Source organism: Paroedura picta, chromosome 5, assembly GCF_049243985.1.
Source record: "Paroedura picta isolate Pp20150507F chromosome 5, Ppicta_v3.0, whole genome shotgun sequence".
Lineage (NCBI taxonomy): Eukaryota > Metazoa > Chordata > Lepidosauria > Squamata > Gekkonidae > Paroedura > Paroedura picta.
In genome coordinates, this window is record NC_135373.1 from 30,746,800 (window position 1) to 30,774,091 (window position 27,292).

General features: G+C 47.1%; 3 protein-coding genes across 15 annotated transcripts in view; 1 reads left to right on the forward strand and 2 right to left on the reverse strand.

Annotated features, from left to right (window-relative positions):
* Positions 1-5,433, reverse strand: part of PROSER3 (proline and serine rich 3) — a 47,424-nt gene extending 41,991 nt beyond the window's left edge. For 2 of the 8 annotated variants that reach the window (XM_077337049.1, XM_077337052.1), the window contains exons 1-2: positions 5,159-5,309; positions 778-838 (exon numbers count right to left, since the gene is read on the reverse strand). In XM_077337049.1, the coding sequence (XP_077193164.1) occupies positions 778-827 (50 nt within the window). In that variant the 5' untranslated portion in view covers positions 828-838; positions 5,159-5,309. Of the gene's footprint in view, positions 1-777; positions 839-2,190; positions 2,208-5,158 lie in introns of those variants that run through there. The other 6 variants (XM_077337058.1, XM_077337053.1, XM_077337057.1 and 3 more) reach the window with 6 other exon arrangements.
* Positions 5,400-18,657, forward strand: LIN37 (lin-37 DREAM MuvB core complex component). 6 transcript variants are annotated; one of them, XM_077337061.1, is made up of 11 exons: positions 5,413-5,464; positions 8,237-8,302; positions 9,717-9,766; positions 10,592-10,667; positions 10,891-10,941; positions 12,427-12,456; positions 12,994-13,079; positions 15,056-15,222; positions 16,540-16,689; positions 18,228-18,301; positions 18,458-18,657. In XM_077337061.1, the coding sequence occupies exons 2-11, from the start codon at positions 8,277-8,279 to the stop codon at positions 18,537-18,539; spliced, it is 792 nt and encodes a 263-aa protein (XP_077193176.1). In that variant the 5' UTR covers positions 5,413-5,464; positions 8,237-8,276; the 3' UTR covers positions 18,540-18,657. The 6 variants fall into 6 exon arrangements, with proteins under 6 accessions (XP_077193179.1, XP_077193176.1, XP_077193177.1 ...); XM_077337064.1 differs by lacking the exon at positions 8,237-8,302 and having other exon boundaries at positions 5,400-5,464; XM_077337062.1 differs by lacking the exons at positions 5,413-5,464; positions 8,237-8,302 and adding an exon at positions 8,937-9,221.
* Positions 18,658-22,194: 3,537 nt separating this feature from the next.
* On the reverse strand, positions 22,195-26,239 carry HSPB6 (heat shock protein family B (small) member 6). Its single transcript, XM_077337066.1, has 3 exons — positions 25,949-26,239; positions 23,935-24,057; positions 22,195-22,719 (listed from the first exon to the last, which is right to left on the reverse strand). The coding sequence occupies exons 1-3, from the start codon at positions 26,132-26,134 to the stop codon at positions 22,522-22,524; spliced, it is 507 nt and encodes a 168-aa protein (XP_077193181.1). The 5' UTR covers positions 26,135-26,239; the 3' UTR covers positions 22,195-22,521.
* Between the last annotated feature and the right edge of the window lie 1,053 nt (positions 26,240-27,292).

Here is a 27,292-nt window from a genome sequence, read left to right on the forward strand (position 1 = left end):
TTTTTTTGGTGACGAAACTGAGAAGTTCAACAACGAATTCATATCTATGTCAGGGGTAGTCAACTTGTGGTCCTCCAGATGTTCATTCTGGCAGGGGCTCATGGGAATTGTAGTCCATGGACATCTGGAGGACCACAGGTTGACTACCCCTCGTCTATGTCTTTAATTGCACCTATTGCCATACAGTACTATACTTGTAGTTGCGCTCCTAGTTATACTGTGTGCTCCTCTTCTTGTTCTATTGACGAAGATATAAAAAGCGGCTGCATGCAAACCAGGGATCGACATAAGGTCTTGAAAACATCTGCAATCACAAATTCACACTTCAACAACCTTGAGACTTAGAAGGGTGTTCTTTTCTCTGTTTTTTAAACAGGAGAGATTCACAGTGTTTTAATTAGGACCTAATATTTCTGCTACAGCCTTGGGAGTTTCATTGCATGCCCCTTCTTTCAACGACCAATGGGGGGGGACCCCACAGTACACAAAAGGAGGTAGTAGAATTGTGGACTGCATGGCTTTCAGGAAATTACAGGGGAGATCTCTCCCAAAGGGGGGGAACCCCTCTCTGCACACAGTAAACTACCAAAACTAGTAAATATTCAGCATGGACCTATATCTGGCTATGTCAGCTTTCTACAAGCAGGGAGGTGAAGATTTTGACCTGCCCATCCCCCGCCCAGGTGGGGCTTTCAAGAATCCAATAGCATACCTCCTGCAACCTGAAATGGCATAGTACAAAATTGTATTCTGCCTGTTGGTCATATCAGCTCTTACCAGTAGGGATTTCTTGGACCTAAACATGGGGTATTGGAGTCAGGATCCATAAAGACAGCATCTGCAACAGAATGTATTGCCACGGTGTCAAAACAAGGTTGGTAAAACTGTGTTGCCAGGTATAACTACACACGCCTACATACACTATTCAATGGAGGAAGCAGTAGCTTTAAAATCACACACACACACACACCTTCATCTCACCACCTGATTTCTTTCCCCAAGGTTTAGGATCAAACCTCTAGTCTGCCAAGGAAGTTCACTGAGTGCCCCTGGGCCAGTTGCCTAACTCACAGGATTACTACAATAATATCAGAGTCCAGTAGCACCTTTAAGACCAACAAAGATTTATTCAAGGCGTGAGCTTTCGAGTGCAAGCACTCTTCCTCAGACTAACTTATTGTACTACTTCAGACCAACACGGCTACCCATTTGAATCCACGCAGGATTACTGAGAGGGCAAAATGGGGGAGGGAGAACTACATATACTGATCATTGGAGGAACAGCAATTGGATCATCTAGTAATGCTGACCACAGGAGGGCAATTTGCTGAAGAAGGATCTAATGACAATGACATCCAGGAAGTTCCAGTTGGCAGAAGTATGTCAATCCCAGAACTGTTTACAGATGAAATGACCCAAGGAGAGATTTGAAAAATTGCCATATCAGCATCCACAAAAGTGAAATATAAACCAGAAGTGGCAGGTTTGGTAACATTTTCTCGACACAGTTGAAACCACATTTGGTGCTAAACTGAAGTGTTAAAGACGGCTGCACATTGGCAAAGTAATAAAATAGCTGTTGATGTACTGGGCATAGAAGAGGCTCCAAAAGAAAAAGGGAAAATCACACATTTTAGAAACTTGTTTAAAAGAGATCACAGCCTAGAAACAGAAGGTTAAGGATTACCTAATGCTACAGAATCACCTTCACTGAACAATAAACTCAAAGCATTTGATGATTAGTGAAAGGACACACAAGGCCGTTTCACACACTTGGGAAGTCAATATCTTAAAAAACCGCGTGAACACAAGAAATCTGTTTGCCGTCACGTACAGCATGCAGACGTGCTTGCCAGAAAGCCAAAATTGGTTGTGACACTGTGTCTCAAGAATTCTCAGAGGCAATGCCAAGTCTGCTACAAGGTAACACTTAAAGTAGCCTACATGCTCTAAGCTGTCATCATTACCATATAAAAAGACACCTCAAATCCAGCAACTAAAATCTGGCACAGTTTATTTGTATACACAGCACAACCCATTCCGTTCTACAAGGAGGAGGGCAGGATAATCTCCAAGCCAAGCGAGAATGCAAAACCAACAGAAACCCTATACCTGCACACCTGTAAACAAACACCCCTTGTACAAGGAACCTTTGGGCGCTGGTAACTTGAGAAAGAGGAGCTGACTAACCTTCCCAGTTGATATCCAAATAAGCGGTTATTATGTTTATGCAAAGAAATTTAGGTTGCTAGCTTCTGTATGTGCCAGGGCTCCTGGGCACTTTAACATTTATACAACAGGCAAAAATCCAGTAAGTGATTGCTTCCCCCCCCCCAGCCCCACCCACAATCCAGGAAAAGTATCAGCTGTGGAATTTCTGCCAGTCATGCAGCTTTTTTAGGAAGACAGGCCCTGCCAGAAAAGAAAACTGACAGTAGAACAATCATACTTTAGGCAGCCAGAACTGCCTCAAGAAATAAAGACTACAAAAAGAACTGGAAAGAAAGCAATGCACATTCTACCACAAAGAGAGCTAAGCTGTGAATGGGGAGTGGGGGGGGGGGATTGGGGACAAGAAACTATATTTATCACTTTTTAAATCCTTTCCTCTCCCCTTCAAGAGTTCAATGTACACAATTTTCCTCTCTGGTGCTTTAGCCTCACAACAAGCCTGAGAGGGTTAGGCTGAGAGAAAATGACAGCTCCAAGATCACCCCACAAGCTGCACAGTAAGGATTTGAATCTGAATTTCCCCTGTCTTTATCTGATATTCTAGCCACTATATCATATTGGGTGCTAAAATGATTTTAGCAACAGCCCCAAAGTGCTAGAAACTGATTAAAAAGTGTCAAATTTAACAAGACATGTTTGCAAGTTAGGATGGAAACTGCTTAAAGGGAAACTCCGCTATTTAGTATTTTAACTTTTATCCTGAACCACCTCCAGATATCAGAGCAGGGAGAAGGTTATGATCATATAATCTGAAGTATTAAGATCCCATGCCTTTAAAATCTGTAGCAAATGAAAGCTGGGCAAAGTAAGACCATTGCTTCCTGAAGCAAATCCCATAGGCTCCTAATAGATTCTAATCCTATACTGGGTTGCCAAATGACCAGGGGGAGATCCTGGCCCGCTTCTGTGCAGCTTAAAACACCTTGATGTGCAGTAATTAAGAGATGATAATATCCGTACCCAGGCTGTGAAAAGTTTCACCTGCCATTTTCAAGTGGCTATTTTTAAAGTAACAACACAAGAGCAAGTTTTGTTTTGTTTTTTAAACAGGCAACCTGGAGATTAGAACCAAACCAGGGCCCATTCCGCATACTTAGGATAATGCCCTTTCAGTGTGCTTTGGCAGCTGGACTTTCCTGTGCGGAACAGGAAAATCTACTGCGGAAGTGCATTGAAAGTGCATTATCTATTGTGTGCAGAATAGACCCAGCTGACAGAGAAGGATGGATGAAAGAATAAGTGAAGGGGCAGACAGGATTGATAAAGGTTGCATTCTGTATCATACCTCAGAGTGAAAACAACCAGTTTCACTAAGGGGGGTGTGCTTTAACAGTGCTCTTAAATAACCAAAGAAGCAGCAAGATTTACCACACTCAAGCTGCCAATAATTAGCATCATTTCATGGTTTAACAGAGCAAAGTCTAAGCCAGGCATCTCAGTCATGAAGTAAGTAGTCTTAAATCAAGCAATCCTCTCTCAGCCACCGCCACTAATAACACCACAGCCCCATTATGAAAGTTTGAAACATATAAGTACCACATTATTTATTTACCATTATTTATTTACTTCATTTATATCCCACTTTACTCCCTAATGGGAACTCCAGCAGTTTACATCGTTCTCCTCTGTTTTATTCTCACTACAACTGTGCAAGATAGGTGAGGCTGACAGGGCGCAACTGGACCAAGGTCACCCATCAAGTTTCCATGGCTGTGCAGAGATATAAATCTGGGTCTCCCAGATCCTAATGCAACACTCTAACCATTACACCACACAGCAGAGATTATTAACATCAAGAACATCCCCTGGTTCCCCCCCCCCCAGACACCCCCTTCCATGACTGAATCTGACCTACCTAAGGGTTCTGTTAAAGTTACCGTTCTTGTTGAAATATTGTTCTAGTTGATATGTTATGTTACGATTGTTATATTTGTTATGGTGTTCTATGTAATTACCCTATGCCGTTTTATGTAAACCACCCAGAGCTGTATGGTATAAAAGTCCAATCCAAATAAATAAATAATGTTGCAGGTCTAGTCTTCATTTTGGCAGGGGATGACGAGAGTCTGTTTGTTTGAAGCCAAGACACAAAACAAGCTTTCAGAGGACAGAAAGATACCAGATGAAACTTCACAGTAGTATCAAACTCTAGGAAAAACATTCTCTCTCTGCAAGCAGCTACTTATAAAGACAGGGAATCCAGCTAAGACTACAGTGACAAATTCAAGAGGGGATGAAGTCTGGGAGCTTTAGCCTTCCAACACATACTTGGAGAGATGAAGAGGGGGTTGAAGTTGTGCTGGGAAGTTGTATCCATTTAGGATCTGGAGATTGCTCTGGGAGCTGTGGGAGGGGTGCTATTCTTCAGGTAGGAAGACCTAACTTCAAACAGCTACTCACCTTATAGGTGACCTTAAGCAAGTTATTTCCTTTCACAAGAAACAGACCACTGACCCATTTACTTTCATGCCACAGCAGTATTTGGGAGGCCTACAAAGCAGCCATGAAGTCAACACCTTCTGTTCTCCAAGTAACAGGCATTTCAAGATACACTGCTTCTAAACAAGGAGGCTCCAGTTGGCTATCACACCTCAAAACATTCATGCCAGGTACAAGACCCAGCATGGTGCAATGGTTAGAGAGTGCCAGCCTAAGATTAACCTTCAGCCAATCATTCCCTCTCGGCCTATCTACCTCAAGGGCTGGTGGCAGGATAAAATAAGGGAGACGAGACTAAAAACATGTATGTGAGCCAGCATCGAGTTCATGAGCCTAGGGCAGGGAAGAGCCATGTTCAAATCCCTGCCCTGAAGCTTACTAAGGGACCTTTTGGCCGGCCAGCTTCTCTCTCGTCCTGTCCTACCTGAAAAGGTTGTTGTCAGGATGAAATGGGGGGGGATGTGAACACCACTCTGAGCCGGCGTACCTCATAGGGTTGTTGTGAAGACAAAATGGAAGACGGCAGATCCACATCCACCACGCTCATAACAGGGGCCTCCGACTCCAACGGCCCCCTTTCCCGGCGGGCTCAACCTGGGTCGCGGCCTACCTGCGCCCGAAACTCTTCCCAGCCTAAACTTACCGCCTTTACTGTCACCTAGCAACCAGAGAAGGAAATCGCGACGCGCAGAGGATCTCGGGAAACGGCTACGCTTCCCTCTCCGCCACCGACTCTACCGTACTACAACTCCCATAAATGCGTGCGTAAGGCGCGCCGAGCTTATGAAGACCGGTACGCTTCTGTCTGGGCGGATAGAAACTACAAAGACCGCCATGCCTTGCTTTCCCCTTTTAAAATTTTTTTTTTTTTGTTAAAGAGCAACTTGCGTCCCTGAAATAAGTATCAGAAGCGCAAGGTTTTGCAGCAGGCACGTCTAAAGAATAACCGCGTTGGAAGAGGCAGCAATAGCTTTAAGCAACGGCTGCTAAGACAAGGCTTAGGGCCTTTAAGGAAGTGAGGCGACCTTATCTTAATACAGAGAGCTGTCAATGTCAGTTTTTTAAGACAGCTCTTCTTTGCTTTCAAAAACTACAATGTAGTGTCCTCTCCCCCCACCCCCATCACTCCCCGCCATTTACCAACAGGCCTGAAAATAAATGCCCTCTCCCTATAAAAGTGTGTGTGGAAGTGGGGAGCTGAAGGTTTTCATGGCATGGAGGTTAAAACCTCACTTCCTAAATATCATCCTATTACTCCTTTATTAAAAGGACACTTCTTCTCTAGGTTGCCAACTCTGACCAGTGGGTGAAACTACAGACCTCCTAGATTTCTGCCAGTTCTGCAGTTAAGGACACAAAAAATCATAATAGCAAGGAAAAGCTGGCCATTATGTCCTGATCTAGATCCGTGGATGATCCTAAATTTGGGGAAATGGCAAGGATAAAATCTTTTTAAACGGAATTCCAGTAAACTGAGCAACAGGATTAATGTTTTCAAATAAAAATGACAAAGGTCATTTGCTCTGAAAGAAGCACCATGAGGATCTTGAGACATCAACAAAAGTTGTGCCTTGCCAGATCTGACCAGTCCCGTTTCAAATATTGCCCAACCGTAAGCCCCAGGAGGCCTACAAGAAGGCCTGGTTATATATGTTAATATTCTGATATAAGAAACATAACACACCTGGCATCCCTACAGTATTTATGAAGCCTATAATTAATCCTGACTGGATCAACAACTTTTCTCAGCAGAGAATGATAGCTGTAATCATGGGAGGCTGTCTGGAACAGGGGGTATCACTTCCAGTATGCTCCTGCTGGGGGCTATGATATGACTGGTTTATGTCTTGAGCAAGGTGCATGACCTAGGGCAGGATGTGAGAAGATATCACATAAGAACAGTATGCAACAAGTTTAACAGCTCTGCTCCTTCATTTGCCTGGCAGAGAATTCTAGAGCACATTGTATACTAATATTCAGTCCACTTATGCACACTTACCTGAGAGTCACTGCTGTTGAACTCAGCCGTCTTACTTGTGAAAAACTGAACAACTACATTGCTGCGTTGCTGCAGTCATGCACACATATCTGGGACTAAGTCCCTTTGAACTCAGCAGGACTTCTTTCTGAATGAATGTAGAAACAGCCAGTGTGGTTCAGTCGTTAGAATGTCTAACTAGGAACTGGGAGATCCACGTGGAAAACAAATTGTGAACTACAGGATACAAACATAACTAAATGCAAGAGGCAGAGACTATATTTAAAAGCCTATTGCTTAGACAGGCCCAGATATGGCAAGATATCTTCAAAATATGCCGGTGCATCTGCAAGGAATGCTGGCGTAGCACTTTAGTTGTGATCCTGTGGCATTTGGAGAAGTGGTTTAGGATAGCACACACACGATCCACGGTTGAACAAAGATTGAGTCCAATGGCACCTTTAAGACCAGCAAAGTTTTATTCAAGGTAGATTCAAGTGGGAAGCCGTGTTGGTCTGAAGCAGCCAAACCAATTTAGAGAGGTTTTGTGTGCATGCGCACTTCCTCAGACAATGAAATGGAAATCACTATACTACATATATAAGGAGAAAATAAATTAGCAGTAAATTAGTAAAGAGCTTCATGAAACTATTCAACAAATATGCAGTATAGCAAAATGATGTTTTGCCAAGAGCCTTGCTAGAATAACAGGCTGAGTTTATAAGGTTCTCAGGTTCTCAGTCCTTCGGATGCAACTCGCTTGAGAACTCAGTAGATGGAATATGAATGTCAAGATTAGTGATTGACAGCAGATGCAATCCCAGTTGTAGAACAGAGTAATTAAAAGAGACCTGTTACTAGACTCATCTATTTCCACCCAAGCATGGAGGCATCCCCACAAGTGACAGGCCATGCTGAGCTAGGTCTCCTGTCCTAAGACCAGAGAATTAGATCCTAATCTTTCATTCTAAATTACGTTACATACTACTGTTCATTACATTATATTACAATCCACTATACAATTCTATTATCCCAAATGAAATAAAATGAAGAGGGGATTGTAAGGAATACAGATATAAGAGATGAATAAGGTTTATATGTGTAGTGATAAGAAACCAATATCCCTGTTGAGTCCTGGGAATTCCATAGTTTTGAGTGTTGTACAAATGTGCAACTCAGCAGTTTCCCTTTCCAGTCTGTTCTGAATTTCCTTTGTAATAAAACAGCTACTTTGAGGTCCCTCATTGAATGTCCTGGAAGGCTAAAGTGTTCTACAGGTTTCTCAGTCTTGTGATTCTTGGTGTCAGATTTGTGTCCATTTATTCTTTGGCAGAGGGTTTGACCCATTTGCCCTACATAGAGAATTGAAGGGGATTGTTGGCATTTAATGGCATATACAGTGTTCGTAGATGAGCATGTGAATAAGCCTTTGATGGTGTAGTTGATATTGGGTCCAGTGACTGTGATGTCTCGATGTATGTGACAGCAAAGAAGTCGTCTGGTTTTGTTAACAGCCAACAGAATTGTACGGACTGTAACGTAAAGTTATTTAGAATGGAAGATTAGCATCTTATTCTCTGATTTTAGGACAGGAGTCCTAACTCATCATGGACTGTCACCTGAGGGGATGCCTCCATGCTTCGGTGGAGATAGGTAGGGCTAGTAACAGGTCTTTTTAAATTACTCTGCCCTACAACTGGGAATGCATCTGCCATTAATTAATCCCTAATATTAAATAAAATTTTGCTGGTCTTGGAAACAATTCAGGGCTATTACATTTAATTGCCTTCAGACAGATCTGATAGTATTGCCCACATCCTTGCGTGTGTGTGTATGTGTAGATAGATAGATAGATAGATAGATAGATAGATAGATAGATAGATAGATAGATAGATAGATAGATAGATAGATAGATAGATAGATATTTACATTTACATATACTGACTAATAATGACCTCTAATCCATGCAAGCATAGATAACAAAGAGATCCTAACCAAGTTAGGAAAGTTTGAAATCCATTGAAATATATATATTTGGAGATGGAGATGCTTAAAAATCTCACCTATTCTTTTACTGGCGATCATGCAACTGCTAGGAGCCCTTTGCGGGGGAGAGTAGCAGCACTTTAAAGATGTTCAATAACTCTGGACTTTTTAGGGACAGAACACACACATACACACCCTAAGAAACTACAACTCCCATGACGACAGGAAATCTCCACGGTCGTTTTTTGTCCCGGTGCCGCTGCTTCCGGTCCCGGGCAAACTGCCTACAGGTCCCAGCATGCAATGCGACAGAGGCGGTTTTTATGCATTCTTGCGAACGGGGTCTAGAGAAGGGGAGCAGGGGGACAAGGTGATCGACCGCCGGGTGTTCGCTGGACGTAGCCGGGATTGCACAGGGGCGAGTGGGGGGAAAGGTAGGGCAGACGCCCACCCACAAAGTGCCCCCAGCAACCCCCCCCCCGAGACTTGAGCTGGTTTGGTCCATTGGGTAAAGAAAGTCAGATTCTTGTCCTTTTGAAGCGTCTAGTCCTCAAGCTGACTTTGTGCTGTAAGAGAAACGAGCCAGGTAATGTAAGCAGTGCACCTTCTGAAGACTAACTTTGAGTTGGTAGAGAACATGTAATCTTGCTGAGTTACACAGATCTCCTGATGAAATTAGGAAAGTGGTCTGATACAGAAGATGGAAATTCTTATTTCAGCCTGTTCACCTTTCTTACGTCCTTTCTGTATAAAATACCTTTAAAACCTTTACTGGTGTACATAGGCTTACTTCTTACTTAAAAAAAAACATCTGTGCATATTTATTATCTGCTTTTATGGTCTGGCTTAGGAAAACTTGAGCCACTTTTTGTAGCTTCCCCTCCCAACAATTTATCCCCCCCCCCAGTAGCATAACATAGCTATTCTTCTGCAAAGTATCCTGTCTAAATCAAAAGCTCAAATCCTTTGACAGGAACTGAAATCTTTTCTAGAGGTCAGCTGACCAGTTTTGCAATGATACAGTTTGAACAGTGTGTAGCAAATGACGTGTGTTGGTGTTGTTTTGTTTTTCCTTGTGCAGGGAGCCTGAGGAGAACATGTTGCATGCAAAAGTGAAAATAGAGAAGCCAGGTAGGAAAACTTTAAAACTTCAGACTGTAAATACTGAGGGAAGATTGTGGGGATGCCAGGTGGGGCCTGGGTATCTCCTGGAATTACAGCTCATCTCCAGACTAGAGCAGTCAGTTTTCCTGGAGGATGGACTTTATGGTATTGTTGTACCCCATTGAGGTCCCTGTCCTCCCCAGGCTCCACCCCCTAAATTTCCACGAGTTTCCCAATCTGGATCTGGTAACCCTGCCCTCTCCATCCCCTGCTGGTAGCTAGAGGGCATTTGACAACCATAGCAGATGGCTATAATAGCTGTTGTTCAGATTTGCTAAATTCTGAGATAATTAAATGAGGAGAAAAAAACACTGATGTGATTGAATGTGGTGGTTCTTGAAGCTTTTAGGTATGTTGACCCATAAGTCCAAATGTACTTGGTATTTATTTATTTATTTATTTATTTATTTATTTAGATTTATATACCGCCCTCCCCGAAGGCTCAGTATGGTGGCTGACCCCAGTTTAAATGGTAGCCTAGAGTAGACCAGTGTCCCCCAACCTGTGGCTTGCACTTCCTCTTGCTTCTCTATGCGCTGCACAGCTTCTACCAACTCTCCAGCCTTCCCCCCCACCCCACCCCATCTTCCACATGATACCAGAAAATAAGTTATCCTCTGCAGATGGAATTGCTTTCCTAGCTCCCAGGTCATTTTTGTCCCCTGAGATAATCAAAAACCTACTTTCTAATTTGTGACCTTTTGATTGGTTCAAATTAAAAGGTAGCCATCTATTGTTGTGTTCCAACGTTTCCAATGGATTATTCTTTCTCTCTCTATGGCTCCATCACAGATCTAGAGACAGCCAATGCACGAAACCGTCTTGATGCTGCGCTACAGTGTCTGCTGGAGAAGGGTGATGTCGACCGGTAAGCATCTCCAAGTATTGTGGGCATGTACGCATCAAAGGTGCTGTTTTCAAAACATCTGGGAGCCTCAGATGGCCTCCTTAAACGGGAGACGTCTTCTGTATTCCTAGCCGATCTGTCACTTGGAAGGAATAATGGATCCCGTTAGAGCTCAGATCAGGAGCCCAAATTCCTGGACCAGACTGGTGAAGTCCTGTTTCTCCTTTTGTGTGCATTTTTGCAGGGAGCAGATGGAAGAAGACTCCGGAAAGACAACATCAGATGCACTCAGCAAGTAATTCTCATATATTTACTAAAATACGTATAAATGTATCTTGCCCTATGGCTTTTTCTTTTGTTTTGGTTTTTTGCTGTCAAGTCACAGCTGACTTATGGAGACCCCAAGGCGAGAGGGGGTTGTTTTTGCCTGCTTCTGTGTCACATCCCTGGTCTTCCCTGGTGGTCTCCCAGTTTAACCTGGGCCAACCCTCCCTAGTTTCCAAAATCAGATGAGATTGGGCTAGCCTGGGCCATCCAGGGCAGGTCTTCCCCTTGGCTGCGAATTTAAAACATAGAGAATACATTGGGGGTAGGGTGGACGAACCATGATCCTCCTCCCTCATAAAAGGAAATACTTCCCTAGCTTTTCTTTAGATTTTGTTGGCCGTTCAGTGGCATGTAGCTGCTGCTGTGACTGAGAGTCTGTGTGCACGCACAATTGTGTTGAAGTGGACTTGCAACCCCACAGCCTTGCCCATTTTTGCACGCCCCAACTTCTTCAACAGCACAGTTGTCGTTTTTGTGATTTGGAACTCCACATTGTGCTTTCAGAATGCCGAGAAGAGTGGGAAGACTCAAAGGCAGGTTAAAAATGTCCCCTTTCACGATACCTACGTCAGGCGTTCTCAACTTTTTTACCATTGAGAATCCCCTGAAATATTCTCCAGACTTTGAGAAACCCCAGAAGTGGCAGAATATGATTAGAAAGCACAGCTGGGTACGTGCCCACCCGGGGCCCCTCCCCTTCTCACTCTTTCCAGGCCCGTTATAGGCCATTTTGGGAGGGGGAGGCAGATTGACATGAGCATGTATTGGTCAGATCATCAGATAAATGATTGACAGGTTTTTTAAAAAATATAAAAAATGAATTAACGCCCACCCATTCAGGAAACCTTTTCTAAAACCCTGATGAAGGAAGCCTGACCTAAGGAAAGGGGGGGGGGGCAGGCTAAAATATAATTTGAGAAATGTCCACTATTTGAGTGGATTCTCTTTTTTGTAAGGCTGGGGAAATAAATACTAACAAAGTAGTTTGGAGATAGTTAATTTTAACATCAGGGATTTTTGCTGCAGGAACTTCTGCTGTGGTCTCTGGGGAAATAGCATGCTTTGGTCTCCAAATGTTAAGAAGAAGAATTGGTTCTTATATGCCATTTTTCTCTACCCAAAGAAGTCTCACAGCGGCTTACAGTCGCCTTCCCTTTCCTCTCCCCACAACAGACACCCTGTGAGGGAGGTGAGGCTGAGAGAGCCCTGATATCACTGCTCAGTCCGAACAGTTTTATCAGTGCTGTGGGGAGCCCAAGGTCACCCAGCTGGCTGCATGTGGGGGAGCGCAGAATCGAACCCAGCTCGCCAGATTAGAAGTCCGCACTCCTAACCACTACACCAAACTGGCTCTCAGGTGTTCTCCCTCTTGGACCAGTTTCCCTGCCAGGCAGGGTTTCTCCCTGCTGTTTCATGGAAGGTGGCTGTTGACAACACTGTTTTGTGTTTGCAGGGACTCCTCACCTACAGCCCCGGGGAAAAGGTATGGATGCTGAAAGTGCTTCATTGGACTAGCCATTGATGGTTGCCTGCGTGGGAGATTTGAAAACTCTTCCTTTGGCTGGACTGGGCCCTCCTCAGGCCAAAATTCTTGTGGAGCTTCCCTTGATCAAGGAGCATCTTAAAAGAAACCCTCCCACCCCCACCTCCTTGAAACACTCCCTTGTAGCATCTGGACCTGTCAAATAATATGGGAGAGCAACGTGAAGAAACCCAGAATCAAGGGAAGCCAATGTTGTCTTCGGTTAATTGATTCTGGTTTTAATTCGAGTGGGTTTTAAGTTGCTGTAAACTGTCCCAAGATGGTTAGGCTGAGCGGGGCGGACTTATAAATCTAATTATGGATAAAATTTAAAAATGAAAGAAAGACAGCAGCTCGTTACATCAAGGTCCTTCTGTTCTGGGCTGCTGGCATGTCTCTCGGTCCCGCCCTGTGTCCCCCGGTGTAGGGGGAGATTTATTCAGAGCCAACGCAGTGAATTGGACTGTCGTAATATATCAAATGCCTTTGCTGTCCTAGGCCTTCGGCCAGGTTCTCTCACCACCGCCGAAAGAAGAGGAAGGAGACAGATGACGGCCTTGCCGAGGGCGGCCAGCAGAAACAAAGTGAGTTAAAATTCATCGAGCTCAGTGCGTTGTGCCGCTGCATGCCAACAAGCGCTGTCCCTTGTTTTGTGCCTGCAGTAAGTAGAGGTGCCCTGTTCTTGGACATGGAAGCTCAGTTTAGGAAGCACAGACGATAACTATTGATATTCTCTGCGAGTTTCCATAATCTGCTGCAGTCACCTAGGCTAGTGCTGTTACCCTAACCATTTGGGAATAGTTCACGCCTTCCCCGGAGAAATGGTTGCTTTTTAAAAACCTGGCTCTACACCTGTCCTGTTTTGTTGTTGATGTATATAGACGATTTCTGTACTGGCTCTTCAGCACGCGGCCAGTGGGGCTTACCATCGAGAACCACCACATTCAAAAGCAAAGCTCTCTGCAAAACAAAAGATGACCATTCGAAGCCTGATAAGACAAACCCCGCAATAAAAACTGTACGGCTTTATTAGGCGACCCTTGGGAAAGAGTCGCTTTAGGTTGCTGTCGCTGCCTTTCAGGATCGAATGACTCAGCATCTTTCCTCTACCTTGCCCTAATCTAGCAATCTTTTCTGAACTGAAAAGTTTCAACCTTTTAGCATCTTTTTTTAATGCTCTTTTAATGACCATGTTACTGTCTCCATCATAACTGCCTCGAAGGTTTTCCTTTGAGAGCCAGTGTGGTGTAGCGATTAAGAGGGGCAGCCTTTAATCTAGATCAGTGGTTCTCAGCCTGGGGATCAGGACCACTTTGGGGGTCGAATGACCCTTTCACAGGGGTTGAGGCAGGGCAAACAGCTTGGCCGAGGGCGGGGGGGTGCGCCATCCACACAACAGCCTTGCAGGGTAGATTGAGATAGAGCGTTTGTCTGTCTGGAGCAGCGGAAAAGAGCAAGATCAGCATGTGGGACAAGAGGCAGAGCTGAATGGAAAAACCCTGGGGAAAAAACAATTTCTATACAATCCTGAACCATGGATCTTCACACCATTGGTCAGATTCAGTTTAATTTCAGTGAAAGAACACCTGCATAATTTTATGGTTGGGGGTCACCACAACATGAAGAACTGTATTAAAGGGTTGCGGCATTAACCAGTTTTGATTTCCCCTCCTTCTCCACATGCAGCCTGCTGGGGTGACCTTGGGCGAGTCAAAACTCTCTCTGCCCCACCTACTTCACAAAATGCCCATTGTGGGGAGAGGAAAAGAATGGATTTAAGGCAGAGCAGGGTATAAACACAAGCTCTTCTCCTGAAAGGAGAGCAGCTGTCTCCTGTCATGACTCAGTCATCTAGTTTTCATTGTACCCTCCTCCAACCTTATCCTCACAACCCTGAGATGAAGATTTAACTGGGAGATGACTGACAGCCACCCAGGGAGCCTTATGTCTAAGCAGAGATCTGAAACAGAGCAGGCATGAGTTTGCTTTATTCCTTAGCAGACCCTTGGCCCATCAAGGTCTGTATTGCCAACTCAGGCTGGCAACAGCTCTCCAGGGTCTCAGGCAAAGGTCTTACATGTCACCTATTTCCTAGTTTTTTTAACTGGAGACACCAGAGCTTGAACCAGGGCCTCCTTCTGCATGCCAAGCAGGTGTGCGATCGCTACAGCCCCTTCTCTCCAGTTGGGTTCAAACATGTTAAGCTCACTCTTTTTCTCTAAACCTCACATCCATCACACATTCATGTATAAGGCTGGGCTAGGGCAGGCCTGGGCAGCCAGACAGCTGAGAGACCCACGTTCAAATGCTTGCTTGGCTGCGAAATTCACTGGTTGACCTTGGACCAATCATTGTCTCTCAGCCTAGCCCTACCTCACAGGGTTGTTGTGAAGGCAGAACGGAGAAGGGAAGGGCCATCTCGAGCTCCTTGGAGGAAAAGCGGGATGAAAACATACCCGTTGGTTCCCCTCTAGAAACACGTTTTGTGTGGGTTTGGCACTGAAGAGGCTGCCATTTTGGTTTGCTCTCCTAACCTGCTTCCCCCCTCCCCCTTCTCCAGATACTTACGTCATCAAGCTGTTTGACCGGAGCGTGGACCTGGCCCAGTTCTCCGAGAGTACCCCGTTGTACCCCATCTGTCGGGCCTGGATGCGCAACAGCCCCATGGTGCGGGAGCAAGAGCGGTCTCCCAGCCCAACTCTGCCCACCCTGCCAGAGGATGAAGAGGTACCCAGACAGAAGGACCCTTGGCTAGGAAAGGGCCTGTGGGACCCTTTTAGGAGGAAAAAGAAGCTCTCGTGATCCTGTACTGCAGGGGTAGTCAACCTGTGGTCCTCCAGATGTCCATGGACTACAATTCTTATGAGCCCCTGCCAGCATTCACTCATGGGAATTGTAGTCCATGGACATCTGGAGGACCACAGGTTGACTATCCTTGGTCTAAATATCCCAAAGACGACCCCTCTCCTGAAGAGCCAGTGCGGTACGATGGTTAGATCAAGTGGAGCTTTAGCCCCATGGAGGTTCTGATTGGCTATGGGAGATCTGGTTAGCTGTATGGCTCCTTTAAAAGGTGCTTCTGCATTAGCCAAAAATGAAATCAAAAGGCCAAAATAATAAGTCTATCCACTCTTACTAGGTATATTAAGTCTATTAATCATTCAACTTCTTGGCAATCGGAATGGGGTCCCAGGTACATTTCTCCTATTTTCTGATTCTTCCTCAATGATTGCCACTCCAAAATCTATGTTCCATCTAACATTTATAAGTCAACTAAGGCGTATCTCTTGGTTGTAAGCTCTGTTGTCTTGAGGCAGATTTACTCCAATGTGACTCTTGTCAAGGGATTCCTTTATAAAGTTGAAATTGGTCCTTAAATATAAAACCCATGGTCCCTTGAAAAAGCTGTAAGGCGAAACGTGTCGGGACTTGTGTGAAATTATAAAGAATAAAGAATTACTGAAGATAGAAGACTCTATATAAGTCCATTTTGGATATTTTATTGCCAGATTGGTTCCCCAGTGCATCTATATTTCTCTATATTTCTTTCTTCACTGGGACTCACCCCTCCTAGTTCATTATTTTGGCCTCAACACAGGCCAAGGCTTTTTTAGTCCACATAAAACCTGGCGGAAAGAGCTGAGGGCCCTGACTTGCCTGTCTCAGTTCCGCAGGGCCTGCAAAATGGATCTCTACTGCCAGGTCTTTGATTGAGGCCGGATTTAGGAACAACTGAGGCCCCTCCTTCGGCCATCGCCATACCATTCTGCGAACCTACACCCTGTGAGGATTGACTGTAGATGGGGGAGGAATGGGGATTATGCCATATCTTATGTCTTATGGTATTAAGGGATTTGTGGTTCGTTTTATTGGGGATTTGATCTGGTTTTGTGTAACCCGCCATGAGTCCATGGAGAGTGGTGTGATATAAATATAAATAAATAAGGAGGATCTCTGGTCTGGAAAGGTTGAGTTCTCTTGGATGACACCAGCTGGCAGATTTACAATGTGACTCACAAGGACTTCCTGTTTCTTCTGTCTCAGGGGGTTGAGGGGCTGAACGGGAAGGGTCAGGATGTCTACAAGCTGCCGCCTCCGACCTCCTGCCCAACAAACACCTCAGGGGATCCCGTGAACCTGCGTATCCCTTCCCCACTGGAGCCCGAGGAAGAAGCCAAGGGGGCTGTTGACACGGTAAGGAAGACGCTTTTGGAGCTGGGGAGAGGCCCCACCTCAGTGGGAGGGCACCTGCTTTGCACGGGGAAGGAACCTGGCTCAACCCCCAAGTTGGTTCTTATGTGCTGCTTTTCTCTACCGGAGGGAGTCTCAAAGCGGCTTACATTTGCCTTCCCTTTCCCTACAACAGACACAAAGCCCCACAGGAGAGCTGCCACTGGCTCGGTATGCTGTGTAAAGACTATAGGACAACAAAGTAGGCGTGCGGATCTTGAGCTGGAAACATATGTGCATAGTGAAGAAGGCAATAGCATTTTAGCTTGTTCGGGATAGAATGGGGGCATATCTTGGGTGGAAATCTCAGAGGAGATGTACAGTGCCAACGGGGTGTAGTGGTTAAGAGCAATGGCTTCTAATCTGGCAAGCTGGGTTCAATTCCCCACTCCTCCACATGCAGCCAGCTGGGTGACCTTGGGCTCACCACAGTGCTGATAAAGCTGTTCTGACCGAGCAGTAATATGAAGGCTCTCTCATCCTCACCTCCCTCATAGGGTGTGTGTTGGGAGAGGAAAGGGAAGGCGACTGTAAGTAGCTTTGAGACTCCTTCAGGTAATATCAGGGCTCCCTCAGCCTCACCCACCTCACAGGGTGTCTGTTGTGGGGAGAGGAAAGGGAAGGCGAATGTAAGCCACTTTGAGATTCCTTTGGGTGGAGAAAAGCGGCATATAAGAACCAACTCCTCCTCCTTCAAATAGTTTATATGACTGCTTTGTGCCTCCATTCATCTCAAACCTGCAATTTGCCTGAGGGTTTAGGTGCTGGTCAAGCCAACCCAGGGGATAGGAGTATTGGACTAAGGTCTGGAAGACATGAGTTCAAATCCTCCCTCTGCCATGGAGGCTTCCTGGGTGCCACTGGGCCAGTCACACATCCCCTAACCTACCTCACAGGATAATGGTCACAGGGATAAATGGGAAAACCAAATATGCCATTGTGAGCACATCGAGGGAAAGGCATGACTCAAGCACAGTGAATGAGAGTGGGCAGTTGTAGTGATTTATCTGTTTTATTTATACCCCACGTTTCTTCCCAGTGAGAACCCAAAATAGCTTTCACCAGTTCCCTCTTTCACCATTTTTATCACGACAATCCCAGAGCAGGTACGTTAAGCTGATCCCCACAGCAAAGTGGGGATCCGAACCTGGTTCTTCCAGATCCTAGTCTGTCCCTCCAACCACCACCCCACACCAGCTTCCTAGTTTCACTCCTCATGCTTTGGAATCAGGTGTGCTGGTGTAGTGGTTAGGAGTGCGGACTTCTAATCTGGTGAGCTGGGTTTGATTCCCTGCTTCTCAGCTGGGTGACCTTGGGCTCACCACGGCACTCATAAAGCTGTTCTGACCGAGCAGTAATATCAGGGCTCTCTCAGCCTCACCCACCTCACAGGGTGTCTGTTGTGAGGAGAGGAAAGGGGACTGTAAGCCGCTTTGAGATTCCTTCGGGTAGAGAAAAGCAGCATATAAGACCCAACTCTTCTTCTTCTGTCTCCTCCTCAGGCTCCCGATCCAGTGCCGTCCATGTCCTCCCTCATCTACAAGAACATGGAACAGTGGAAGAAGATTCGACAGAGGTAGGTGCTGCTGGGTAAGAGAAAGCAGCAGGGTGGTGTTCGTATTGTGGGCAAGGCAGGCGGAAAGCGGAGGCGTGCTAGCCGGGAGGAGAAGACCGGGTGCGACCAAGTCGGAGGAAAGGCGCACAGCTAACTCGCGGCTTCTCCCGTGCGTAGGTGGAAAGAGGCCTCTCACAAGAACCAGCTGCGCTATGCAGAGAGCATGAAGATCTTGAAAGAGATGTATGAGCGGCAGTGAAGGAGGCTGCATTTACACCCAAATTCCCCACTGCTGCTCCCTCAGCCTTTGAGCCCCCTATTCTCCTGGAATCTCTTGCTTTCTGCGTTGTTGAGTATAAATAAATGCAGTCAGTGGAGTGAGGGGCGGCTGTCTTTACCTCCATCCGGTCTGGAAAAAAACTTCTGAGACGCAAAGACAACTTTTTTGAAGGGTGCCGTGAAGACAATACAGTTTCAAGCTGTGAATAGGTAGATCCTACTCACCGGGGGGGGGGGGGGGTGCAGTTTCTTTAATTCATTTTATTTGTTCAGCTTACCCCACTGTGATGACTTGAGGCTGTTTACGTAGAAACCAGGAAAACAGAACATACATCCAACCGTTTTTAACAGTAAGAACAGAACAGATTGTAATAGTCATAACAGGCAACATCAAACATAAATTGGGAGCACTGAGCAGCTTGATCATTGCAACAGTTAAGAGAGGAGAAGACCATGAGCTCAGGGATGATGGAGTGGTACAGTTGCCTGACAGGGATCGTTCCAGGCTGCAGGGAGACCTCCCGTCGCTGACCTTCCACCAAAAGCCTAGCGGAAGAGCTCAATTTTGCAGGTCCAACGGAACTGTTTTAAGTTGCATTAGGGCCTTGATCTCATTGGGGAGCTTATTCTGCCAGGTTGGAGCCATGGTCAGAAAGCCCTGGCTCTTGTTGCTTTGGAGCAGGGGTTGTCAAACTGGGGCCCTCCAGATGTCCATGGACTACAATTCCCATGATCCCCTGCCAGCAAATGCTGGCAGGGGCTCATGGGAATTGTAATCCATGGACATCTGGAGGGCCCCAGTTTGACTACCCCTGCGGAGCCTGGGAATCACCAATCTTCTACAGTGGACAGAGTGTGTCGCTCTTTAGAGGATATGCACCTCATATCTCTTTTTTCATTGGTCAGCTATTAGTGCACATGTTGCTAGTGTATTATCCGTCCATCACTCTAAAAATATCCTGCTCCTGTCTTCCAGGAGCTCGGGTTTTGCCTCCTTTCGGTTGCCCTCACAACAACTCTGCGAGGTAGGACAGGCCGAGCAAGAGCCAGCTAGTGAGGTGCACGCACAGAAGAGGGGTGTGTGTGTGGAATTAAACCCAGGTTTCCTAAGGTGATTTAGAACTGAATCTGCCCCATCTTTTGTGATGTTTGATTCTGGCAAAACAGCAGCCAGCCACTGGCTCTTTGCAGGTGTGTCTTGAGAACGCTCAGCAGCTTACCTGCCTGAACTGGTGCTGCTGCTTAGCGCTGCTGCATCCACCACCCCATTGAATGGGGCCTGGGCCTGAGCCAAGAGCAGAGCATCCAAATTTCTCACAGTACTGTCGTAAAAAAGTTACTGTTGTAGCAACACCCTTCAGAGTCAGGAAGCTGTACAGCCCAAGACAAGCCCCTGCAGAGAGCCTGCAATTCAGATCTGTGACTGCCAGTGCTGCAGTAACTCTTGGGCATAAATGACGCAAACAACTCCTATAAAAATGTTGCAGTATCTGCTGCCAAGATTCTCTGCATGTTTCTGAAACAAAAGTGTGGCAGAGCAGTCACTATCAGCTAGGATCTCACAGATTCGTATTCAAATCCCCACTTCTTGTGGGAAGTTGTTGTGAGAATAAAATGGAGGCTGGGGGAAGCATACTGCAATGTAAGCTGTTTGGGGTCCCAACTGAGGAGACTACATCTCCCTCATCCCTCTCTGCTTTACCTCTGAGAGGAAAAAGTGCCGTGCCCCTTTAAGGGAGGCTTAATGGGGTGTTCTGGATCAGGTGAGGTTTATTTAGCTGGGTTCCTTGAGAAGCTTCACCTGCCCTTTGCCACCTATTCAGCATCTTTTAAAGGGACAGGCCTTCCCACCAGAGCCAGTTGGGTGTAGTGGTTAAGAGTGTGGACTTATAATCTGGAGAGCCGGGTTTGATTTCCCACTTTTCCTCCACATGCAGCCAGCTGGGTGACCGTGGGCTCGCCACAGCACTGAAAAAGCTGTTCAGACCCAGCAGTGATATCAGGGCTCTCTCAGCCTCACCTCCCTCACAGGGTGTCTGTTGTGGGAAGAGGAAGGGAAGGTGAATGTAAGCTGCTTTGAGACTCCTTCGGGTAGAGAAAAGCGGCATATAAGAACCAACTCTTCTCAGTGTTGATTGCGGTTAGCTGTAACTCCTAAGACAATGGTCCCTTCCTCCCCATAAAACACTAGCCAGGGCATTTTAACAAAACTCCCACACCTCCACATTTGTACTTTTCATTTGCTTGAGGGTGTAGGCCAAATGAATACAGAGTTTCTTCTTGGGCTGTGGCCAGATGCCTTGGCTTTCCTTCAGCACCTGAGAGCTTTGCACAGGCAGCAAACACTGTCAACATGTGTCTTCTAATCCCCGCTTAGGGGCTGCGTGCTGGTTGAGAGTATTACTTCTTCTGCCCGGCTCGCTGGAACATTCAGCCCTGGCTGGTTTCCAGCGCTGCTCTTTGTACTGGCTGCTGTGTTCAACATTGTTCTGAGAGCCAGTTTGGTGTAGTGGTTAGGAGTGCGGACTTCTAATCTGGCATGCTGGGTTCGATTCTGCACTCCCCCACAGGCAGCCAGCTGGGTGACCTTGGGCTCTCCACAGCACTGATAAAGCTGTTCTGACCGAGCAGTGATATCAGGGCTCTCTCAGCCTCACCCACCTCACAGGGTGTCTGTTGTGGGGAGAGGAAAGGGAAGTTGCTTTGAGACTCCTTCAGGTTGAGAAAAGCAGCATATAAGAACCAACTCTCCTTCGTAGACATTTGCCAAGCACTGGGCGTAGTGGTTAAACGTATTTGGGCAACCTGCTTTAGAAGCCTACTTGCCCTTTACTTGGTCTTTATCATTCAGCCTAACTTACCTCACAGGGTTGTTGTGAGGATGAAACAAAAGGGAGAGCCACTCGCAAAAGCAGTGCTCTAAATTAAAGGTCTGATTCACCTCTGCACCAAGCACTACTCTGCATCAGGGATGTCCCAAGTAGCCTGAGCTATTTGCCTGTTCCCCTGTGCATGTCCATAGTTCAGTGATACCCAGAGACACACCAGTTCTGTCTGATATTGTCCAGCATTTCCCTATAGGACTGAAGGTTAGCACAGTGGATGTTTTCCAGTGTTTCCCTCTTTAGGGTTAGATGGGAAATCAGCAGCCCCAATTTAGTCTGGCTAGTTTTGCCATTACTTGGGCTTGAAATCCTGCAGTTTGTCTCTGACAAAACATGTCGCCACTCTCATAAAAACTCAGAGCTTGCTTTCTCATTAAAAAGAGATCTTGTGTGTAGGTATGTGAAGGAGCGCTAGTAAATCGTGGCTCCCCAAATCCACACCCATCTGCTTTCCTTCATGGCTTCCCATGAGCCTCTCAAAACGGTGAAGAAGGCGTTTCCTTTGGTTCTCATGAAAAGCCAAAGCTATTCAGTGGAAACCACAGAAGAACAGCTCTGCTGGATCAGACTTGTGGCCATCTAGTCCAGCATCCTGCCTCACACAGTTACCAACCAGTTCCTTTGAAAGGCCAAATAATAGGCCTTCCCCTGATTTGGCCTTCTGGGGTTTGTATTCACAAGTTGAATGACGGCCAACCAGCCTTCCCTCCCTCCACCCCAGACCCACAAAATACTCTCTTACAACCAAGCTGTTATAACCTCAATTTTATTAACTATCCACATTGAGCTTTAAGGAAATGCAACATGTATCTTTTTATGGAGTACAAATAGTTCAGCACGAACCAGTTAAGCCTGTAGCAGAAGTCTATGTCCACCCAAGGAGACCTGATCCCCTGCTCTTGGAGGGCAGCTTCTCAGGAACTAGGAAATGTGCCCTCAAAGATCATCTGGGGTGGGGGGAAAGAACCAAGACCCTCCAACAGGACAGAAAGCAAAACATGGATTCCTTAAAGTCTCCGGCTGATGGGCTACTGTTGAGAGGAGAGCAAGTTTTCGGGCCCAGACAGGTACTCCCAACTACTTTCCAGTAACCGCGGGTTTATCCTGGCGGCTAATGGGGATGTTGCGCTCCTGTGGAAGGGCGCCCTGGGCAACAGGGGCTGTGATGGTGAGCACCCCGTCTGGAGACAGTGCCGAAGTGACCGAAGCTGGGTCAACCCCCTTGGGGATCATGTAGCGGCGGTGAAACTCCCGGGAGATGTAGCCATGTTCATCCTGGAAGGAGAGAGAGAGGAGTTGACTCTAGAACTCTGGGAAGTCGGACAAGCTACGCAAAAAGAGCAATGCTAAGGTACATAACAAAGAGCGCGCCTAGGTTTCACTGAAGCAGGGGGAGAGATGGATGCAGCTGCAATGTATAACCTGTAGTATTCTACATTGTCGTGGTCAGAGTTATTCTGACATTGCACAAACCAGAGTTTGGCTATGATGTGCTTTCTCCCTTTCCTGTATAACTATAACTGGGGCAGGTTGCCGATGTTAGCCAATTCTGTTGTGTCCGACTCTTGGCTATTCTATGGCCCTGCTGTTGCCACATCTTTTAGTTGAATAATGCTCTGGCCAGTGTTCACTTTGATCATGTCTAACTATCTGAGGAAGAGTGCTTGCCCGCGAAAGCTCACGCCTTGAATAAATCTTTGTTGGTCTTATTTTATTGTGCTACTTCAGACCAACATGGCTACCCCTTTGAATCTATCGTGTTCTTTGACGGCCTGGTTTCCATTTACCACTCACCAAGCCTAGCATAATTGTTTCCTTCAGTGCACTCCAATTGTTATTTACAGTCCAATTCGAAGCATGCTCACCTGGAGGAAAAAATTCTGCTAAATTCAGCATAAAGGAGCAGATATTTATGAAGATTCTTGCATGCGGAACCATCTCCTTGCAAGGAAAGCTCTGGAAATCACTCCTATCAATGCTTATAGCCCCTCTCTCCCCGCATGTACAAGGTCTCCCAATACCACTTCAAGACCAGATTGACCCAAATCATGCAAACCACCTGCTGGAACTCCAATTGAAATTAACCCCAGCCAAGTGTTGCTGCTCAGCTACAACTTGTGCCAGCTCCACTGCCCCGAGTGCATCTCATCTTCCTTTCTGTTCGTATGCTGCTGGATCCGAGCCAAAGTCCCAAGGCACCTTACAGACTAATAGTTACTGCTGCGTAAGCATCCCATCCCAGTGGATTATAATGCAATAGCTCCAATACCTGGCGGACAATTGGGTCAGCGTGACCCACTCCCTGGTGGAGATGGGCTGATAAAGCAAGGGTGGTATTTTCTCTAAACCCCTCCCCAGGGACCATTGCAGAATGCAGTAGAACGTGCTCCCCAGTTCCTCATTGCCATTTTTTTTCCTATTTATTTTGCCTCTAATGACTTTACTAGCCTCCACCATGGTTTCAGGGCCAGCTCCAGAGCAGCTACCTACCGGGCGCTCCTCGTGCCTGGCGTGCACTTCGACGTAGTCCCCCATCACTTTCACGTTCAACTCCTCGGGCGAAAAGTGCTTCACATCCAAGTGGACCGAGAACTTGTCTTTATCCATCTTGACCTGGAAGGGAATGAAGCCCAATGGGAACATCTCACTTCCTTCATCCCACGTTCCTCCCAAGTCCACCCTGCACACGTGGCCTATACAGCCGGCAAGTAAATCACCTCCTTATTAGATTCAAGTGGGTAATACAACAAAAACAGCACCTTTAAGCCATAATTTGCTCTTGCCTTATACCTCCACAGTTATGATGGTTGCTCATTAGTCTGAGGAAGGGTGCCTGCACTCGAAAGCTCACGCCTTGAATAAACCTTGGTTGCTCTTAAAGGTGCTCTTGGACTCTTATTTTTGTTGATCTCCTCACTAGTTTCCCTCGAGTTCTGCCAGGCACAGGATAGATGCATAAGCCACCCACTTACTAGCCACCGGGGGCTGCTGTAGCTACACAGCAGACTACCCCAGGAGTGGCAATTCAGTGTCCAGCTAAGATCTGGTTCAGACCCCTACCCTACCATGGACGCTCCCATGGGTGTCTTTGGGCCGTACTCTCCTAGCCTACTTCACAGGGTTGTTGCGAAGCATGACACAGGAGGGGAGAGAAGCTGTGAGTGGCCCCTGGTTCCATACTGGGGAGAAAAGCAGGGGAGATGTCTCAACTGTAGGCAGTATGCAGCTCACTCCAGAATCAGGCTATATGAGAACAGTTTCACTTGGAAGATCCACCTCCGTTTTCAGCTCCCAAAACAGGCTGCAAATTCCAGGGAGGCCTCAGATTTATGAAGCAGGATTTAAAGAGGCTTTTTATCAACTGGAGAAAGCAAAGCTGAACAGCCAGGCAGGTGCAAGTTTTCAGTTAGGCAGATGACTGAATGCAGCTGCAGATGTGGGGTTCTTCCTCCTCTCCTTGTGTATATGAGGAGGGGCACTCACTGCCTTGCAGACTTCCAGACCAGGCAGCCAAGGGGCGTCCCCCCCACACGGCCAAAAGCTACCATCAGCCCTCTTTCCAGGAGGCTCAAGGCACCCCCGAAATCACAGAAAGCCATTCACGAGACAATTTGGAAGCAGTTGTTGCTAACACCAGCAAATTGTTTCAAACCAAGCGGCCTATCGACAGCTTTGATTAGGCAACGGGGTGCAAACTTTTGAGCGTTCCAGAACACTTCTATGGGCAGTGCGCAGCTTTCCTACCGACATGATAGTCCAAATCCTGGGCTATATTTAGAGACAGAGTTGAGCCACAATATCCCTGCCAAGGGGAGGAGGTGGCAGAAGCCACTGGGGCAGAGAGCCGGTCATAGACAAGCCAGCCCTCCAAGCTCCAGAAGTAGGGGGCTACACAGGTCAGTGTCGGTCACCAGAGGCACCATTCAGGTAAGGAAACTTTTTGCAGGGGTAGTCAAACTGCGGCCCTCCAGATGTCCATGGACTACAATTCCCATGAGCCCCTGCCAGCAAATGCTGGCAGGGGCTCATGGGAATTGTAGTCCATGGACATCTGGAGGGCCGCAGGTTGACTACCCCTGGTCAAGGGCTTCACGGTCAGCCTCTGCAACTTTTGTCCGCTTTTCTACTGCCAAGAGGGGGGTGGCGGGTGGGCAGTGCCACCCCATGCCATTCCCTTCTGCAAGACCAGCCAAGCCCACCCGGGCACGGCCAGCCAGGGGTGGGGAGAGGCAAAAGAACTTTACCAAAATAGGTAGCAGCACAGCCTCCAGGCGCTTGCAAAGCCCACACTCCGCACCCTTTCCTTGCTTCAGTCTGGATTTTTCTCCCGGGGGCATTAACCAAAAAGTTTTGCTCCGCACCCCCTTCCCGAGCCGTCGCGAGAATGTCTCGCCTGCGCACCCACCCGCCTTAGCAATCAACCCAGTGGGAAGGGGAGAAAGAGAGAGAGAACCCCGCGCCCGCACAAAGCGCTCTGCACATGCTCTACGGCCCCCGCCCTTACCTCCGAGAGCCCGGTGTCCGGGATGTGAGGGACGCGCGCGTAGTAAGGGCTGAGCGTATTCATGCCGGAGAACAGGTCGGACTCCAGCAGCCCCTCGCCGAAGCGCTGGTCGAAGAGGCGCGGCGGGAAGAGCGAAGGGAAGCCGAAGGGCCGCCGCATCCAAGGGTGGTGGATGGTGATGTCCATGGCAGGCAGAGGCAGGCGGGCAAGCAGGACAGCTTCTCCCGTTCTCACGACGGCGCGCTTGCAATCCGGAGCGATGCCGCCGCCGTCCCGCGACCGCTCTTTTATAGCCCTGCCGGCCCGCCCCTTCGAAGGCGCTCGAAGGACTGAGAAGCGGCCGGAGGGAGCGGGGAGCGGGGAGGGGGCGTGGCCTGGCAGTGGCGCCCTTCTCCGGCCCAAAGTGTCAATAAACACGCGTGGGCGCCAGCGGAGTGGCGCGTCTGTCTGAGCTCCCGCGCGGTCGGGTCCTTTCTAGAACAGGCCGAAAGAAGCAAGACAAACTGGGAGCCCATAGGCACCTTTAAGACCGGTTTTATTCAAGGAGATGAGCTTTCGTGTTGCACGCACGCTTCCTCCGATACAGTGGAACGAGAATCACAAAGAGTACAGATATAAGGAGGGAGTAAAGTAGTAGTAAATCAGATTCAAGTGGGTAGCCGTGTTGGTCTGAAGCGGCGCAGCAAATCCAAACCGGAGTCCAGTGGCACCTTTAAGACCGGCAAAGATTTATCCAAGGCGTGAGCTTTTGAGGGCAAGCAATAGTCTGAGGAAGAGTGCTTCTTGCACTCCAAAGCTCCGGAACTGAATTAATCTTTGTTGGTCTTAAAGGTGCTACTGGACTCTGGTTTTGTTTAGTAGTAAATCAGTAAGTGGCGTCGCAACAAATACGCAGGGTAATGATGATGGAGATTGGACAGTGCCTTGCTAGAATAACAAAAATCTGTCCTTTGGGGGATATAAAAATGTTAAGGCTAGTAGCAGACACTTTCCTAGTTGTGGAAATAAGTAATTAAAAGAGACAAGAGACCCACATTTGGTTCTGCTAATTCAAAGCAATATGGCTACCTGCCTTTAAGACCCCCCCCCCCAGTTTTTTTCTGCTCTAAAATGTGCCCCCCCCCCACACTTCAACCTTGTTCTGCTGATTCAGACCTCAGGGGAGGGTGGTACATAAATATAATAAATAACAAAACCATGGTGACCCACCTACATCTGTGCTTATGGAAAGCAAAACAAAACATGAGAAGGATCACAGCGTTTTTCTGCCCAATTAAGCATGTCCTTCGTCTCCCTGTTGTTTTTTAGACCCTCCCCACCAGCCCACCTAGAAGGGACTGCAGC